Raw genomic sequence first — 12,275 nt, 5'->3', positions numbered from 1 at the left:
TACTCCCCGCCCCCGACATGGATCAGGCTGCATTAGTCGTGGAATCAGCTAACAAGCACATTCAGAATGGTGATTTACAAACGTCCTGTTTTATATTGACACTCATTAACATAGCAGACAGGTATAAAATGATTTACACAAACACACACGGATTTTTTGTATGTTTTGGGGAACATTTGCTTCAAAAACTAAACTTGTCCACTGCGTCTTCAGTGTCTCTGATGCGGGAGTACATGAAGACTCTTATGAACACTTATGAGACATTATTCTTCACTGTATCTGCTCCAGGACTGTGTGTTCATCACTCAGGGGAGGAGCTATCATAATAGGGCGGAGTCAGTCACCAGTCGTGGGCAGGGCCTGATCTAACGTGACGTCACTTTACAGCAGAAACGAAAAGCGTTCAATTTGACACACTCGACACACTGTTTTTGATGAATAGAAATATAGGAAAGAGGAGTGGGTGTACTTTTAACATTAGAAAAATACATGTTTTTTTTTTTTTTTTGCATTTAAAAAAAAATACTTTTTTTTTATTATGTATTTCTTTAGTTGACGGTAAGTGCCTGGTGCAACCAACGTTGTTTTTGATTAGGGTAATTAATTATTCTGTTGCATGTGATCATCTTGAAACTTTAGCATTCGTAAAACAGACAGAACCTTCAAAAGCTTTTCTTTGATTTTGGTCTTTATTTCAGCTCATTTATGGCTCTTGTTATTGTGCTGGCCGGTTCTGCTCTTCACCTGCAGGAAAACTGTGACGTCATCACGAGGCGACTCACCAACGGTTCAGAGACGCCGAGCACAGACCTCGAGCATGAGCTCAGATAACCCGAGACATTCACATGATTCAGTCATCCAACACTCTTATTGCCATGTATGTTTAAAACTCAAGAACATCACTGTAATTAATCCTGAACTAATGTATGCTTTCAGCTAAATGTATTCCCATTGCAACGAGGAGAACATTTGATTTCCCGGAATAAATATATTTCCAGGTGAATCTCACGAAGCCTACCAAGAACACACATGTGTATCTTGCTTTAAGAAATGAAGAACATTTAAACTGTAATGCAAAATAACTGACCCTTCGCTAAGCCCCGCCTTAAAAGCGCTTCTGACCAATCGTGTCGTAGCAACCGTTGCCCTGCCGCCGGTACTCTGACACGTGTTTGCTAGTTTCCAATGACAGCCTTTGGAAGTAAAGTGTGTTTGAGTACTTTGAAGATGGAGTGTTTTTCTTTCTTTTTTTTAACGTTTTTGTCAGTCCTCATTCCCAAATGAACATATAACATCTGCAACCACACCTACATTAACACCAAGATCAATTACAGCAAATAACTGAACGTTGGTTGATTATTTATTGATAATTTCATAGTAAAAGCGATAGTCAATAAACAGTTCACAGCATCACAATGAGTTATGAGACGTTAAACAGCTCTTGTTCACTTATTAGACGTGTAATCACTATTAAATCAAGTTTTCTGTTTTCCAGTGACTGAAAGTGGCCATTAGTGTCCCTCTATTACACTTCCTGGTGCTGGAGCATGTGCAGAGGGCAAGATGGCATTATAGGACATGTAATCGGGCATGAAGACTGTAATGGTAACATGTACAGTGATAAAGGGGTTATATTTTGGTCTGTTCTCATCCAAAACCAACTGGCGTCATATGGATTACTTTTATGCTGCATTTATGTGCTTTATGGAGCTTCTGGTCACCATTCACTTGCATTGAAAAGTTGAAAAGCTGGAAAAGCTTCCTGATCACTGTTTGGGAATGTTTCTGAGACAGTTCTGTAATCATCTGTGACAGGAGTACAAATGAAAACATGTAAAGATGGTTTTAGGATTTATAAAGATTTTATTTAAAATGTTATGTACTGCATTTAATTTTAACCCTCAATGGGGCAATTTCTGGAGGGTTTAAAGGCAGAAATGTGAAGCTTATAATTTCATGAAGACACTTATATTAATTTAAAACTTGTGTATTATTGGAGCTGTAAAGTTGTTTAAATCATGTTTTTTTACAGGCAATTTAGGGTTTAAGGATTTTCAGCGTTGTCGTTGTAAATTGTCTCTATCTTCACACAGATGTGGTTAATAAGTGATTTAATGACAGTAAAATCATGTTAACACACATATTGTTTATGTCTTGTGTCTATACTTGTGAAACAGTATTTTAATGTGTACAGATTAAACCCCAATGACTTTTTTTTTAAGTTTTTGTGGAATGAGTAAAAAAAAAAAAAAAAAAAAAAAATTATATATATATAAATATATCGTGTAATAAAAAATACATATATATATATATATATAAAAAAATATAAAAAAGAATAATATATATATATATATATATATATATATATATATATATATATATATATATATATATAGATAGATAGATAGATATTTTTTTTTTTAAGAAAATCGGTGGAGAGAGTAAAAAACTATAAATATAAATATATATATATATATATATATATATATATATATATATATATATATATATATATGTGTGTGTGTGTGTGTGTGAGTGTAATAAAATAATAAATATATAATAATAATATATATATTGATAAATAAATATATACATATATATATATATATATATATATATAAAGAAAAGGTGGAGCGAGTAAAAAAACCGATATATATATATATAGTGTAATAAAAAATAAATATATATATATATATAAAACAGCTGGACTTGCATTGAACCCGGAATATTCCTTTAATGATATGCTGACCACACCCCCACACTGGCTGCGTCACCAGCTGCTCCTGTCATTCAAACACACGTTGAGTTCAGCGCTTCACCGGTTCTGTTTACAAGTACACAAGAATGAATTCGGCACATTAAACAGGACAAACATTTCCGAGATTGGAAAGGTGATTACAATGAGATATTCTATAGTTATAAATATTGTAATGTAATGTTTTAACGACAGGGTTTCGCGATAATTGTGGAACTCGTGGTAGCAGCTTGCAGTCAGTAAACAACATTATACATCCAGTATGACACATTAAATGTGTTGTATTGAGAATATGAGAGTTCAGCATCTCTGATGTGAAATGACCTGTTTAGTGCTGATGTAGTGTGCTGACAGATCAGAGATGTGTACGTCCACAAGGATAATGGCATGTTTTGGTTTGAACATGAACTGTAATTGGTTAGATGTCATGATTTGCTGATATTGCTCATAGTTGCTCATAGTCTGTGGTGGGAGTGTCTTTAGTCATCAAGGTGTATATAAACACATGCATCATATATTTGTCTGACTCCCTCTTATTTTCTGACTTACAGCAGTGTGAGTGGTAAAAAGATGCCTGTGCCAGTCTGGCGTTGGCATCTACTGTCTCTTTGGACACTTGCCAGTGTGTGTTTTCCTCAGAGGAATGGGCCGAACACTGTTGATTTCTCAGGCACTTTTGGAAACACCCTGCCATCCCTCAGTCGCCCGGCAAATGCCAGTCAGATCTTCTATGGCATCATGTTTGATGCGGGCAGCACGGGCACTCGCATTCATGTCTACACCTTCATACAGAGAGAACCAGGTGAGATTTTGGATTTGTCTTGTGACATCATTCGAGGGAGCTGAAGATGTTTTTATATGACAATTAAGCACATTTTACCTCCTAATCATCGTCCACTTTGCTAACATATGAAAGACATCTTCTCCCATATAATGCTGTTAATTATACAGGGACCTTCTTAATGGATACATTAACAAAAGCATTCATTTGACTAATTATATTGGATCAGTTCTGTCACATTTTAGCTTTTAAAAATTAACAAATCCATGTATTTCATCAATAAAAATTATATTATATTGCATATATTATATTTTGTTAGTTGCTTATGGTTTACATGCATTATTTGTACTATTTACAAAATACTAGTAATTTTTTTTTTTACTATTTATACACGATACAAAATAATATTTTGTTATTTTATATATATATATATTCTTTTTTTTATTTGTCATTTTATATTAAATATATATTTATATATATATATTTTTAATTATATATATATATATATATATATATATATATATATATTTTTTTTTTTATTTATTAAATATTTATATATTTTTTTCTTTTATTATATATATATATATATATATATATATATATATATATATATATATTTATTCATTAATATATTTTATATATATATATATTTTTTTTATTTTATATATAAATATATATATGGAATTTATTTTATTTTGTGGTGAAATATGAATTTCAGATGTTCGGTTGAGTTCCCCCTGTATGACTCTTGATGTTATCTCAGGTGGTTTGCCGGTGTTGGATAATGAAATGTTTCAGTCTATGAAGCCGGGTTTATCTGCCTATGCTGATGTACCTGAGATTGTGAGTTATTATTGGCTTATGTGCCATTATAAGACTGAACCGTCAGCATACACACGTATGATTTAAATCACAGAAATAACATCTCACAGGCTGGTCACACAGTCCGGCAGTTACTGCGAGTGGCTCAGAAGACGGTTCCTCCGGTGGAGTGGAAGAGAACTCCCGTGGTCCTGAGAGCCACAGCGGGACTGAGACTGCTGCCGCCCGCTAAAGCTCACGCGCTTCTGGAGGAGGTACTGAAGAGGCTTCCTCTGGTACATCAGTTATGGGGCGTTCACACTGACAGGTTGTTGTAGCTCAGCTGTGAGATCACGGTGCTAGCAACACCACCGTTATGGGTTCGATCCCCAGGGAACTCTGGACACACTCACATTGCATCACATATCGGCTAAATGAAAATGACTGATTTATGCAGCGCCGCACAGCGCTGTTTGTGTGAACGCCCCTTTAGTCCGTGAGGTTTCCATCAAGCAACCTGCTGCATTAAAGCTCTCTCTCATGTTGTGTCTCACAGGTTCAAGACGTATTTGACGAATCCCCATTTTATGTCCCCGCTGACAGTGTCAGTATCATGAACGGCGTTAATGAAGGTATGTTTGCGTTTAAACGTTCAGATAACCACTAGACAACATCTGTGATTTTATAAATGAATAAGAACATCACGCGCAACTCAAAACAAACTCTTCGGCTGAAACACCAAATCAACAGTTCAGTATATCATGGGAGATTATGTGCTCAGACACACCAGTGATTTACTGTCGTTGTGATTGGTTTACAGTACCGGTGATGTCATCTGAGTGTCAGATGTAATTAATGGTGATTACATGAAATCATGTTGCTGTATGAGACCAGCTCATACACTGATTTATTTTAGTCTTCTGAAAATATATATATATAAATGTTTTTGTAATTTTATATTAAATATATTAAAATATATATTTATATATATTTATTTTGTATTTTATATATATATTTATTTATAAAAATATATATTTAATATATATATATATATTTTATTTTATATATATTTTTTTATTTTATATTTTATATATATATATATATATATATTTATACTATTGTATAAATTGTATATATAATATTTATATATTGTTTAAAATAAAATTAAAATATTTATACATATAAAATGTAAAAAAATAATAATTAAAAAAAATATTTATGTATAAATATTTTTTATTTTTTTATTTTAAACTATATTTACATTGATTTGTTGAACAAGTGCTAAAAGTGGTACTGTCTCTTTAAGAAAACCTGCAGTGTCTGTAGACGAGCGCATGCTAATGAGAGGCACTCCAATGGCTGTATTTTTACCCAGTCCTATTTAATACAAAAATATTAATTATTGAGACAAAAAAAAAAGAAAGAGAGAGAGAAAAAAATATATGATGTTATTTAAATTGTACCTCTGTTGTGAATAATGAAAATGTGTATGTTGCAACTAAAACTAGTCAAATTAATTATATGTAGACTGTGTGCAGTTTTAGTTTTGTAAAGCAGTTCATCAAAGGTTAGTGATAAATGAAATGTTTTTAATGTGCCTAAAAGTAGAAATAAATCAAGAATTAAAAATTAGCGGAGTCTGTGTATCTCAGCGAGTATTGACGCTGACTATCACACCTGGAGTCGCTAGTTTGAATCCAGGGTGTGCTGAGTGACTCCAGCCAGATCTCCTTAGCAACCAAATTGGCCCGGTTGCTAGGGAGTGTAGAGTCACATGGGGTAACCTCCTCGGGGTCACTATAATGTGGTTCTCGCTCTCGGTGGGGCTACGTCTCCGTGGTAACGCACTCAACAAGTTACGTGATAAGATGCGCGGATTGACGGTCTCAAACTGAGATTCGTCCTCCACCACCGGACCGAGGCGAGTCAGTACGCCACCACGAGGACTTAGAGCGCATTGGGAATTGGGTGTTCCAAATTGGGTGAGAAAAAATAAATAAATAAAGAATAAAAAATTGGTTATGCAAATCCGTTATCAGAGACTTATACACAAAAATAATCAGTATCGCACCTGTCATTAAAAGCAATATCGGTCCATCTCTAATTGTGATTATTATGTGTAAGTGCCATTATTTACTGAATGTTACTGTATCATATTGCTCCTGCTGCCATTGTATAACTGCAATAAGTGACACTGTATATTAAAGATGACTTTAATAACACTCATCTTCACAGGTGTTCTTGCCTGGGTGACAGTCAACTTTCTTGCAGGTGAGAGATGTTTTTTTTTTATCTCTAAAAGAGGACCAATTTTTGCTTATACAGTAAGTGTGATGTTTTAAAACAGCTCAAACTGTCAGAATGACTTTACACGACCATTTCAAATACATCATCATCATCATCATCATCAAACAGCATTTAACAAGTAACATGTTTCTGAGTGGAACAGAATCCAACTTGATCTCTTGATTTTCTCCATGATATTTGATTAGAGGGTATAAAATGTCTCTAATACTAATAAGAGTGTTTAGTGACGTCAGCTGAAAAGGAAAGTTTTTTCAGAGGTTTAGGAAGTTATATATTATATTTGATAAAACTCTTTGATAAACCGGCCAAAATACGACTTAAAATAATGTTGCGAAGGTGACGGATCATTTCCTTTTTACATTTTTGCTAATATGTTTTTTTTTAAACTAAGCTCATTTAAGCTCACTTGTACAGTTGTGACCTAAAATATTGGCACCGTTGGTAAATATGTTCAAAGAAGGCCTTCTGATGTTTGTTTTGGATCATTGTCCTGCTGGAAGATCCAACACGGCCCATTGTGAGCTGTCTGGCAGAGGCAGGTTTAGATTTAAGATCTGTTGGTATATGATAGAGTCCATGATGCCATATATCCGAACAAGATGTCCAGGACCTCTGGCATAAAAACAGCCCATTACATTAAAGATCCAGCACCATGTTTAACCGTGGGCATTGGGTACTAATTCATCTCTGGTGTTTGCTGACAAAAAGCTCTTTTTTGTAGTTTTATCTGACCACAGAACCCGCCGCATCTGAAGCTCCAGGAGTATCTGGCAATCTGAAGACGCTTGAGTTTGTGGTTGGATGAGAGCTTTTTTTCTTGAAACCCTCCCAAACAACTTGTGGTGATGTCCGTGATGTCTGATTGTAGTTTAGGAGACTTTCTGACCTCACATTCTCCAGCTGTGATCTTTGGAGGTTCTTTGGCCACTTGAACATCCTCCTCACCGTGCGTGGAGACGATATAGACACACGTCCTCTTCCAGGCCGATTCTTAAGACCTCCAGTTGATTTGAAATTCTTAATTATTGCCCTGATGGTAGAAATGGGTATTTTCAGTGCTTTGGCTATTTTCTTATTGACACTTCCCAAAACCGCACATCATACCAATATTCTTTAGTGTAACCCCCTGTGATGGATGATTAAGGGAATTTGGCCTGTGTGTCACCTCATATTTACACCCCTGTGAAACAGGAAGTCATGGCTGAACAATTTAATGTACGTAGTCACCCTGATGCACTAAACAAATGTAAAACATGAATGGGAATACACTTCAGATATACTGTATTTTACTCATAAGAATTTCTAAGTGTGCCAGTTATTGTGGCAAACGTGCTTTGGAGAAAAAGATTTTTTGTGTGAATATTTTGAGCGAAAGATCAAATGGTTAAACCATAAAGACATTCGCAGGCTTCTATGCTCATATTTTCGATATTTTTTGGCCACATCTGTAAGCTTGTTTACATGAACACCAGAAAGCCGTTTATTGCAAGAAAGCTGCTTGAGACTCTAAATCTGTGTTTGCACTTGAGTTTCACTTTACTCGCGTATAAATGCGGCTCAGAAACGTCATTTCCCTGCGACGCTTGTGTAAATAACAAACATTGGATACGAGGAAGACTTCGCTATTTTATTCTCTGTTGATTCGCTTTATTTCCTGATATTCCAGAGTTGTTTCTGTTTTTGTCCCCTTCACTTTCTATCGTGACCTGCGGTGGAATTGCGCTGCAATAGCGGGGTTTCCCTCTTATGTCCAACTCTGGGATTCCCCCAGTGTACCAGCACATATACGCGGGTGCGAGGGACAGTCGATATTTTACATTGGTGTGTATAAACTGGTGTATTTAATAGTGTGTGTGTGTGCTCCCATGGTAATCGCAGCTCCAGTCTGTTCATGCACATGCCTCTGTCTTATCTTAGTTTCCTTGCAGAAAGTTCTCCGACATCCACATATTTATGCTCCCATCCTGTCCGGCATGGTGCTAATAGATTTTTGTTGGGTGTCTGGTGCCAGTGACAAGTAGGGTTGTGTATCCTCTGCATATTGATGACAAGACATGTTACACTGATTAATTACAACAGCTAATGGAAGCATATATAAGGTAATAGTAATGGACCCAGTACTGAGCCTTGGGGGACACCACAAGATATCTCATGACTTCTGGAGGCCTGTGTACCCAATGCAACATAGTAGTCCCTGCCGCTTAAGTAGGACCTAGTAGGACTGGATCTGATTGGGCAACACATTTCTGCAGTCACGCAGAATCATGTGATCAACTGTGTCAAATGCAGCATTTTTTATAGATAGCGTGGTGAACTGTAAAAGCTGCCTTTCCGCTTTTCTATGATCCATGACGGTCACAGCAGTGAGTGCATCCATATGTATATTGAAATCTATCTTTTTTAATGCATTTTATTAACAGTAAATGAAGCATACTAATAACACAATCATGACAATAAAAGTTAAATAATAAAATTGTAAGTAAATAAATTACTAAATTAAAGAAAATTAAATAAATAAATTGAACACAATTATTGAGTACATCCATGTTCATACCAACATCCATAAACGTATGCAAAAAAATATCAGTTTATGGATACTGGACATATATACACATTTTACTCAAAATCTACCTATATTTTCATATTTTCCACACTTTTAAATACTTTTGGGTAGGCCCGTAATTTACCGTAATTTCCGGACTATTGAGCGCACCTGAATATAAGCCGCACCCACTGATTTTTAAATAAAATATTATTTTAAACATAAATAAGCCGCACCTGTCTATAAGCCGCAGGTGCCTACAGGTACATTGAAACAAATGAACTTTACTCAGGCTTTAACGAAACACGGCTTGTAACAAAAATAAATATGCTTTAACGAAACCCGGTGTAGCAGCGGGGGCGTGGTCAAGCGCCCGTCCGGGAGAGAAAAGCGGAAAGGGCGCTTACATCAAGTGCTGAAAACTGTCACACTGGTGCCAGGGTGACAGGTTTCCCAAGAAGGACACATGAAGCAGGGCACTTGACGTTCCAGATAAGGCTTTTAATGGCCACAGCAATGTTTACAATCAATTGTATAAAGTTTCTCAATTCTTGGACTTCTATGCGCCAACACTAGACTGACGTGTGTGTCTGTCTGTCTGTCACTCACACTCTCTCTCTGCTGCCTTTTTATGCCGCTCTCCCCATGCTTACTGAAATTAGACACAGGTGTTAGACATTAGCTCAGGTGTAAGCGCCCTTACCGCTTTTCTCTCCCGGACGGGCGCTTGACCACGCCCCCGCTGCCACACACGGCTTGTAACAAAAAATAAAAAATTAGCAGTAAACAGTAGCCTAGCAAGAAAGTCATTGTCACTATCTTCCTCTTCTTGTGCACTGAAACCACTGAAGTCATCTCCTTCAGTGTCGGAGTATAGCCTCAGATTTAGTTGTCTTTTTGCACTGAGTCAATTCCTCACGCTGCTGTTTCCAGCGTCTTATCATCGACTCATTAAGACCAAGCTACCGTGCAGCAGCTCTATTTCCTTTTCAACAGCCAGATCAATCGCCTTCAACTTGAAAGCAGCATCATATGCATTTCTCCGTGTCTTGAGGGTGACAAACTACCGTGACTACCGTAATCAGAATGATGGGAAGTTTGAGCGCGCTCGATTTAATCTAAACAGTAAACAAAAAAAGTTGTTTTGACCTTAACCCGTTCGGCAATTTCATTGGTCTAATGAAAGCTTCACGCCGCCAAAAAACTGAGCACGTCACAGAATGTTTTTTCTTTTTTTTTTTTTAAACCACACTGGGGCTCCGCAAGTCTCTCCTCAGCGTGCCTGGCAAGGCGATGTTGAATAATCCTTGCCAGGATATTTCCCGGCACACTGAGGAGCGAGATGCCCCTATAGTTATTACAATCTGAGAGGTCCCCCTCTCAGCGGGAAAAATCCATATATTAGCCACGTCATTGTATAAGCCGCGAGGTTCAAAGCGTGGGAAAATAGTTGCGGCTTATAGTCCAGAAATTACGGTAATTATAATAAATATGAAAAAATGAGTTATTTAGAACTATAAACCCTTGCAATAAAAATGAAAAAAAAAAAAAAATTATAATAATAATTATACAAATAAACAAATAAATAATAATAATACAAATAAATATATATATAATTTATAATTGTGTATATATATTTATTATTGTGTATATATATATATATATATTATTTTATATATTTATATATTATTGTGTATAAATATATATTTATTATTTTATATATATATATATATACACAATAATAAATATATATAAAATATATATATATATATATATATATATATATATATATATATATATATATATATATATATTACACTTTGTATTATTATTTATGTTTTTATTGCAAGGGTTTATATTTCTAAATAACTCAACCTAGGATTAGTCGTTTATATTTAGTTTTTGACATCTTCGTTAAGTGTCCAAGTTATAAATTTCATATTATATATTTCATCTACAATATTGTTGTTTCTCAATATATTACTTGAGCTGGCGTTAACTTAAGTGCTGCGATAATTCTACATAAAATGTATCCGCCTTATTTTTCTTTACATGTTCACAGAATCTATCATTTATAGTCAAATGTTGCTCTAAATTCAGCCTAATTATCCAAAAAGTCACTTTCCCCTTTTTAATACTTTTGTGGGCTTATATTTAACCTGTTTCAGGTCACCTTTACCCCAACACACAGAAGACGGTCGGCATTCTGGATCTGGGAGGAGGATCGACGCAAATCACCTTCCTACCAAAGTCAAAGGTCAATCTCTCCTCGCTCCTTTAGGCCACGCCCACACAAATAACACATCGATTGAAAGCAACTCATCCACACTTTAACGACGTTTCCCTGCATGGGAAATAATGTTTGGAGAACACTGTCCATTAGCACAATCTCTGGAAACGGTTCTCGAAAGTAATCTGATTAAGTGTTTGCTCTCAGTATTACTCTCTGAATTAAACTCTTTTTTTTATATCGTACAGAAAACGATTGAGAGTGCGCCTGCTGATTATATCGCAAGATTCGACATGTTTAACTCTACTTATGAACTCTATACACACAGGTAAATACAATTAATATAGTGTAGATCCCAGCAAACAATCAAACTACAATAGAAATATTACCTTGAGTTATTCTCCACAGTTACCTTGGAAACGGCATCAAAGCTGCTCGAGTGTCAGCGCTCGGAGCTTCGGCCTCACAGGGTAAAATATATTAATATACACATTCATAATGCAGAATGTTTGTTTATTCGATGTATAGCTGGTATAGATGGCGGTTTGTATTTGTGTTGTAGGTCTGGAGAGGAAAGTTTTCAAAAGCTCTTGTTTACCCAAAAAATATAAAGGGGAGTTCAGTTTTGGAGGAGTAACTTATGACGTCAGTGGAAGCACACAAGGTACAATAAACGTAAACACTTTCTTGTGTGTGAGTGTGCGTGCGTGCGCATGTGAGGTTGTGTGTGTGTGTGTGTATATTTGTGAGTGTGTGTGTGCGAGTGTGTGTGTGCGTGAGTGTGTGTGTGTGTGTCTGGCTAAACAACCAGCTACCTCCGTGTGGTGCCGGACGGGCAACGTTGTAGGCAGTGCCATGA

The 12,275-nt window shown here is 35.9% G+C and overlaps 1 protein-coding gene and 1 long non-coding RNA gene across 4 annotated transcripts in view; both read left to right on the top strand.

Annotated features, from left to right (window-relative positions):
- The first annotated feature begins 270 nt into the window (after positions 1 to 270).
- Positions 271 to 12,275, top strand: part of LOC127623652 (uncharacterized) — a 20,723-nt gene continuing 8,718 nt past the window's right edge. The window contains exon 1 of the long non-coding RNA XR_007968083.1: positions 271 to 339. This is a non-coding gene — a long non-coding RNA (uncharacterized LOC127623652). The remainder of the gene's footprint in view (positions 340 to 12,275) is intronic.
- LOC127623606 (ectonucleoside triphosphate diphosphohydrolase 5-like) overlaps positions 2,789 to 12,275 on the top strand; it is an 18,205-nt gene continuing 8,718 nt past the window's right edge. For 2 of the 3 annotated variants that reach the window (XM_052098012.1, XM_052098011.1), the window contains exons 1-10: positions 2,789 to 2,891; positions 3,307 to 3,557; positions 4,300 to 4,379; positions 4,469 to 4,612; positions 4,894 to 4,969; positions 6,573 to 6,608; positions 11,355 to 11,443; positions 11,665 to 11,744; positions 11,825 to 11,886; positions 11,979 to 12,080. In XM_052098012.1, the coding sequence (XP_051953972.1) occupies positions 3,326 to 3,557; positions 4,300 to 4,379; positions 4,469 to 4,612; positions 4,894 to 4,969; positions 6,573 to 6,608; positions 11,355 to 11,443; positions 11,665 to 11,744; positions 11,825 to 11,886; positions 11,979 to 12,080 (901 nt within the window). In that variant the 5' untranslated portion in view covers positions 2,789 to 2,891; positions 3,307 to 3,325. Of the gene's footprint in view, positions 2,892 to 3,306; positions 3,558 to 4,299; positions 4,380 to 4,468; positions 4,613 to 4,893; positions 4,970 to 6,572; positions 6,609 to 11,354; positions 11,444 to 11,664; positions 11,745 to 11,824; positions 11,887 to 11,978 lie in introns of all 3 variants that reach the window. The other variant, XM_052098010.1, reaches the window with a different exon arrangement.

The sequence above is a fragment of the Xyrauchen texanus genome, chromosome 30, assembly GCF_025860055.1.
Source record: "Xyrauchen texanus isolate HMW12.3.18 chromosome 30, RBS_HiC_50CHRs, whole genome shotgun sequence".
In the NCBI taxonomy this organism is placed as follows: Eukaryota; Metazoa; Chordata; class Actinopteri; order Cypriniformes; family Catostomidae; genus Xyrauchen; species Xyrauchen texanus.
This window is presented reverse-complemented; position numbering and strand designations above follow the sequence as displayed.